Source organism: Aphis gossypii, unplaced genomic scaffold, assembly GCF_020184175.1.
Source record: "Aphis gossypii isolate Hap1 unplaced genomic scaffold, ASM2018417v2 Contig00851, whole genome shotgun sequence".
In the NCBI taxonomy this organism is placed as follows: Eukaryota; Metazoa; Arthropoda; class Insecta; order Hemiptera; family Aphididae; genus Aphis; species Aphis gossypii.
Window position 1 is genome coordinate 6,525 of NW_026083321.1, and position 7,788 is coordinate 14,312.

At 29.0% G+C, this 7,788-nt stretch overlaps 1 protein-coding gene across 2 annotated transcripts; it reads left to right on the forward strand.

Annotated features, from left to right (window-relative positions):
• The first annotated feature begins 237 nt into the window (after window positions 1-237).
• Window positions 238-4,198, forward strand: LOC126555437 (zinc finger MYM-type protein 5-like). Of its 2 annotated transcripts, none has more exons than XM_050210359.1 (3): window positions 238-298; window positions 1,262-1,396; window positions 1,455-4,198. In XM_050210359.1, exon 3 carries the CDS (start codon window positions 2,228-2,230, stop codon window positions 3,602-3,604), a length of 1,377 nt encoding a protein of 458 aa, XP_050066316.1. In that variant the 5' UTR covers window positions 238-298; window positions 1,262-1,396; window positions 1,455-2,227; the 3' UTR covers window positions 3,605-4,198. The 2 variants fall into 2 exon arrangements, with proteins under 2 accessions (XP_050066316.1, XP_050066317.1); XM_050210360.1 differs by having other exon boundaries at window positions 244-298.
• The last annotated feature ends 3,590 nt before the right edge of the window (window positions 4,199-7,788 follow it).

Here is a 7,788-nt window from a genome sequence, read left to right on the forward strand (position 1 = left end):
TACTTGTATATTTGTCAGTACCTTGTTTTATAAATTTGAACGCGCGTCGCTCACACGAGTCTCACGTGTATTTGAATAGGTGAGCATTAATGTCTTAATTTATAATATATTATTCGAACCTTCTTTTTTTAAATTTTCATGAATATTATTTAGACTTTTAAATATAATTGTTTTGCAAGTTAAATACTAATATGTCGCGGCAGTATTTAAGCGGAGCGGCTAAACGAAAACTAAATTAAGAAAAGAACAAAAAAAAAGCTATCTGGGTCTATGGATCGATTCTTTAATAAAATACTAGGTAAGTGCTAGGTTACTAAAACATAAAATATTTAAATATAATATAAATTATAATACCTATGATTATTTAACTAATGAGTTTATCATTTCCATCTGAAATAATGTGTGTTCATTTAAATGCATTGTGTTATGATGAATATTTTTAATGGTACTTGTTTAAAATTTAATAAAAGCTTAAACGTCAAATTGATCAGTTTTTGAAATTTTTTGTTAAATAATTTTTATATCTACTTTTTATATTCATTGTACAAGGGTTATTATGAACTTTGCAATATAAAAATTAATAAATAAAAATATATACACATATATGTATATAAACATTTTTATTATTAGCAATAAAATTGCTGCAGTAAATATGAATTGTCAGCCATAATTCACAAGATTTTTAAAAAAAGCAATAATTTATTGTTGGTTTCAAATTTCTAATAATATAATACTTTTTAATGTTTATAGTTGTAAAAAGTTACCCACAGTGGATTTTTGTTTTGTTTGTGAACTCTGAATTCTTGATATATGGTTAGAAATAGTCTATACATGATGTAGTTTTTTAAGTTTATTTATACTATTCTTCGTTACATTAAAATAAACTAAGTATTTATTTTGAATTATTATTATTACTTATTTATTTTAATTGCTGTTAGGTACAGTACTCAAGTTATATTGTTTTGTCTATCGACTATCATCTACATTAAAACAATTACTTCACATAGGTAATTTTAATTATATTATCAAAAAATCCGAATACGCTCTCAAACATATTTTAATTTATATCAGTTTTATATTTATTTAAATCTTATAATTTATATAAGTATATACACTATACAGTCTAAATTTTTAATACTTAATATTATAAGTTTTTGTAAATGTATTGAGAATCAAATTTATACTAAGAATCTACAACACAAAATTGGTATCTAAAATAATATACATATTATAAACATACTTTATTTTGATTTTTTTAAAGTTAATCCAGAAGTTAATCCTATTGAAAATGATATTGATGATACTTGTATTAGTGAAAGTAATAATCAATCAGAACTGATTTTAAATACAACTGTTGAACGTTCACCTCCTACATTGACACCAATTGATTCTTCTGGTAATTTTGTTTTTATTATGATAATTATGTGATATTTATTTAAAATAATCATTTACAGAAAAAGAATTTAATGTTAATGACAAAAAGGATGAATTAGATTGTTCATCTTCTGAAGTTGATTGTTCTGAAACTGTTGGTAAAAAAAGTTATGTGGAATATTTTAATAATATTGGAATTTGGTCTGATGTAATTGATGATACTTTCCGTGAGTACCTCATAATGAACCCACCTAATCAAAACATCTGTAAAATTGGTTCATCTAGCAAACTTATCTCGGGTGTATGGCGAAAATTAAATGAGTCTAGTTTTTTTTGTGTTAAAAAGAACAATAAATATAAAAGAGAATGGTTAATTTATTCTGATGAAGTTAAAAAACTATTTTGTTATGTTTGTAAACTGTTCAATCCAAGTGATATAACACAACTTTGTCGAGGTGGATTTGATGACTGGACACATGTTAATAGGCGCCTAAATGAACATGAAAATTCATGCGCACACAGAAAATCTGTTTGTAATCTTTCTAACCGTTCTGCTATTTTAAAATGAATCGATGTGGAGATAGTTTTGCAGTATAAAAAAGAAACTGCTTATTGGAATAATGTTTTGAGAAGAGTTATTGCTGCTATTAAATTTATTTCTATTAGAGGACTTTCATTTTTTGGCGATAATGGAAATCTTAATTCATTGCACAATGGAAATTTCTTAGGTATATTGGAATTAATCAGTCTATTCGACCCTTTTTTGGCCAACCATATCTCTGATTATGGTAATAAAGGATCTGGCCACACAAGTTATATTTAATCTTTTACTGTTCGTGAAATTATTTCTCTTATGGCTTCTACTGTTTTAGAAAAAATTTTGTCTGACGTCCGCAAAGCCAAGTACTTTGGTCTGATAGTTGATTCTACACCAGATATTACTCATAATGATCAGTTATCATATGTATTAAGGTATGTAGATGAAAAAGGGGATATACATGAGCGTTTTATTAAGTTTGAAAATATACATGGCCATACATCAGCATATTTGACATTAACAATTTCTACTCTTCTTGAGAAACTTAAACTGGACATGAAAAATTGTGTAGGCCAGTCCTATGATAACGCTTCTAATATGTCTGGTAAATATTCTGAGTTACAAGCTCGTATAAAGGAATTATCTCCAAAGGCTGAGTATGTGCCATGTGCAACTCATTCACTCAATTTAGTTGGAGTTAATGCAGTGGAATCATGCACTACAGCTGCTATTTATTTTGGAATCGTTCAGGCCCTTTATGTATTTTTTTCTTCATCCACTAGCAGATGGGATGTATTAAAAAAGCACCTTTTGTCAAAACAAAAAAATATTTTGCTGAAATCAAGATCTCAAACTCGCTGGTCTGCTGATGCAAATTCAGTAAAAGCTCTATATTTGGGATACAATGAAGTTATGTTAGCACTAACTGAAATTGGTGAAGACAACAATCAAAAAATAGGTGTACAATTTGAAGCAAAAGAGTTACACAAAAAACTAAAAAAGAAAGAAGTTGGTATCACAACTATAGTATGGAATACTATTTTGCAAAGAATAAATAATACTAGTATAGACTTGCAAAAATCTACTATTAATTTATCTGTTATTGTTTCTGTTTATGAATCTTTGATTGCATTCATTCATGATGTTAGAAATAGTTTTAACAACATTGAATTAGAATCTAAAAGCTTTAACATTGATTCTGAGTTTTGTGATAAAAGAAAAAAACAACCTCCCAAATCTAGAATGTTAGATGATATTGCAAATAACCCAGGTGTTAATTTGTCTAAAAAGCAAGATTATATTGTAAACACATTATACGTTCTTTGTGATAAATTAATTTCTGAACTAGTCAAACGTAATCATGCATATAAACTGTTAGAACAAAAATTTGGTTTCTTATATAAAAATATGACACGTCCAAAGATTTCTAACTCGGTTAAATTAATACTGAAAACGTATTCAGATGATTTGGACTATGAACTAGTAGATGAGCTAATACAATTTCAAGAACTGAAAGAAATAGTTTTTCCAGAATCCACAAGTAAAATAGTAGACCCTCAGAGGCAATTGAAATATTTACGTAACATGGATATACGTAATACATTTCCTAATATTGAAATATTATTGCAAATATACTTGACAATGCCATGCACTAACTGTTCCAGTGAGAGATCTATTTCTGCATTAAAATGAATTAAAACACGACTCAGATCTTGTATGACACAAGAACGTTTGGACGGTTTATCTTTGTTAACTATTGAAAGTGATGTTACATCATCATTAGATTTTGAATCAGTTATTGAAACTTTTGCAGAGAAAAAAGCAAGAAAGAAATCTTTGTAATTTGTTAACTTTTTTTGTGATCAAATATTCAAATGTTATACTTACTTATAAATATAGAAAATATAGAAATTATTTATTTTTTATTTCATTTTAATTATATAAAATAAATTATTAAATTAATAAGTTATTTACCTACCATTTTTATAATTTTATGGAAGATTGATAATTAATTACGTTATTTAATTAGTATTATCTTTTCATTACCCTTAATTTAAAAAATTACATTGTATTTATAGTACATGAAATAATGTACAAATATTTTATGAGTTTTGGGATATTTATTTAATACTTAACATATAAATATTTTGTTTTTATTATCAATATTTCCCCCTCCTCTCTATATAGATTTTTTCTGGAACATTTTTTTGACTTGTGGTGGTGGGGGTAGGGGGTAGGGGGCCCCCAAAAAAATTGTGCACTTAGCCCTAATTTTATTAAATCAGGGCCTGCTTATTTTAATGTACTACAAATGGCACCCATAGGTCGAGCTTCTTCATTAAGTGGTAACAATAAAGGTCGGTCTAGGCCAGCATTTCTCAACCAGGGGGTCGCGACCCCTTTTTTGGTCAAAAATAATAAAACGCTGATTTACAAAATGTACCTTTTTATTTAAATATTTAAGACTTTTTATTGAAAAAATTAAAATAATAATAATAATAAAATTATCCCGATAAGATATAACATAAAAAATTAATAAACATAAAAATAAATAATTAGTGTGATCTTTGAATTTGTTTTCCTTTAAAAGTTTCTTAATTTGTGGTTCAACATCTGAAACACATAAAAGTAAGTTATTTTCTAGTGATAACAAACGATTTCTGTACTTCGTTTTTATTGCCACCATGGATGATGAATCCTTTTTCGCATAAATAAGAAGTAGCGAACGGAATCAAAATTTTCAATGTCCCTGTTACCAAACTTCCATATTCATTTTTCCGGGCAATCCAAAACTTTTTTAAATCTTGAGATGAAAATTGTAGCTGTAATGTCTAATCAGCTGATAATTCTATCAATTGATTGTGAGTCTCAATTGGTAATTTGGCAACTGCAACAATATTTTCATCAAATGGATTAAGAACCTATCTATTTGAGGAGTCATTGTCGTTACATGAGAAATATTCGAGTTATTGAATTTTCAATTCTCTTAAATGTGTTTTCATGGTATTCAAAACATGATCAAGAATAGGATTTTTTAAGTTTACATTTTCTTCAATGTAATTTGATGTTAAATCAAATGCATCAAAATTTCGTTTTTCGAGACGAATGATCCAAATACCAAGTTTTTTGATAAAAGCATTAACTTTATCTGACATTATTAGAATTTTCTTTTCACGGCCTTGTAAGTTTATATTCAAGTCATTCAAATGTGAAAATATATCACTCAAATAAGCCAAAAATAGTAATGTCTCATTATCTTGGAAAAAAGTTAAAAATGTGTTATTTCAATATTTAAAAAATATTTTTAATTCATTTCGTAACTCAAAAATCCGCGTTAAAACTTTTCCTCGTGACAACCACCTAACTTTGGTATAGAAAAGCAGTGACTTGCGCTTGGAGCCCATTTCTTCACATAGTGTGGAAAACAATCTGCACTGCAGCGGTCGACTCTTAATATAATTAACTATTTTTACAGCTTCAGATAACACATTTTTTTAAATTATCTGGCATTTTTTTTTGCGTCAAGTGCATGCCTGTGAAGAAAACAATGTGTCCATTCAATATGTGGCATTAATTCTTTTAATTTTACTATTAAACCACTATTTTTCCCTGTTATTGCTCTTGCGCCATCAGAACACACTGAAATACATTTGTCCCAGTCCAAATTTTCATTTTTTGTTGTTTTAATATATAATTCAAAAATACCTTGTCTAGTAGCATGACCTGATATTGATTTGCAAAAAAGCATATTTTCTTTAATTGTCTCGTCACATTCGTATCGAACAAAACATAAAAATTGTGCCAAGTTTGTTACGTCTGTTGACTCGTCAAACTGAATAGAAAACACTCTCTTGATTTTAGATTTTGTACTATTTTATTGTACACATCGGTTGACATTTCATTAATTCATCTTGATATTGTGTCATTTGAAAGTGGAATAGTTTTTAATTTGTTTGCTTCTTCTGTACCTATCATAATATTGACCATATCAATAGCAGCGGGTAGAATGAGGTTCTCAGCAATCGTGTGCGGCTTTGATTCCCTAGCTACCCTAAGTGCTACTAATTATGATGCTTCAAGTGTTGCGGTGTTATTCTGACTTGATTTAAGAATACAATTTAGTTGATTATTTAAAAAAAAGTGATTTACGCTTAAAAAAATCAATTGGTTTTTTTACTAAAAGTGAGTGATTTGTTTCCAGATGTCGAATTGATTTTGAAGGTTTCATACTGTCTTGAGATAGAACTTGAAAGCAATTAATACATTGCGGCTTATTATTAAGTGAAATAAACCCATACTTCAAATACTCATTGTTATATGACCTGAATTTTTTTTCGCCGGTTCACCAGAAGTAGACAGAGCATTACCTGTTGTTATATATTTATCCATAATCATTAATTCAAATTACACAAAACTAAATAGAAACACTAAAAACCAACTTAATAAACACAATATCACAAGAGTTTAACAACACGAGCGTCGCGCGACTGTCATCGATAAATTAATCGTTTCATAAAACACAAAGATAATAATAAAAATAACAATAATAAGCAGTCGATTAAATGTAGATATCTCATCAATAAAACGAGCACTACTCCACTAATGGAAATTCCTAACGACCCGATACATAACGTTCAAACTTGATAGGCTTAAGTTACTAAATATGGTATTTATAAATTGGTATTTAAAATGTTATAATTAGTTTAGTTAATGATAGGATAATTTTACTGTTTAAATTTTTACCTAACCTAGATGGAGGGGGGATCGCGAAGTGATTGACTATTTTGGGGGTCGCGACACTAAAAAGGTTGAGAAACGATGGTCTGACTCTAGGGCCTAGGGTATCGAATCAAGCAAAACAAGCTGAGTCCATCTCCATTAAAATTTGCTGCTGTGGTAAAATATCCAAGATTGCAAAATGCAAAACATTTACAAAGCTTTTTAGGACTCACCGGGTATTTTCGAAAATTCATTAAAGACTACGCTTTGATTGCTCGTCCATTGAGTAAAATGCTTAAGAAAGAGATTCCATGTATAATAGAGCCTCAACAGGAAAGTGCATTTAATATGCTAAAGAAAAAATTAACAGAAGCACCTGTATTAGGAATTTTCAATCCAGATTCAGTTACAGAGGTGCATACTGATGCCAGTATGTATGGATTTGGTGCTATACTCTTATAGAAAGATTCTGATAATCTATTGCACCCTATTTATTTCATGAGCAAGAAAACTACTCAAGTACAACAAAAATACCATAGCTATGAATTAGAAGTTTTAGCAATTGTTGAGGCTATGAAAAAGTTTAGATGCTAATTATTAGGACTGCAGTTTAAAATAGTAACTGATTGTGCTTCATTTACTAAAACATTAGAGAAAAGAAAACTTGCAACACGTGTAGCTCGTTGAGCATTGTTGTTAAGCGAATTTAATTACACGATTGAGCATCAAGCAGGATCCAATATGGCCCTTGTAGATGCATTGAGTCGGTATCCGATATGCATGGCTATCAGCAGTAGCGAATTTATAGCTCAATTACAGAGAGCACAGCAAGATGATATTGAGATAAAAACCTTAACTGCAGAAGCAAGAATGAATGGATCTGGTTCATATATTATAGAAAATGATTTGCTTTATGAAACTCGAGATGAAAGAAAATTACTGGTTATCCCAAAAGGTATGCAAAAAGAGTTAATTCGGAATGCGCATAATGTCGGCCATTTTGGTGTTAAAAAAGTTGTTGAACTGTTGGATAGAGAGTATTCCATTTCTAACGTACGTGAAAAGGTAGAACGTTTCATACGAAATTGTGTACCTTGTATTTTAATCAACCGCAAACAAGGTAAACAGGAAGAATTTCTTAACACAATTGACAAAGG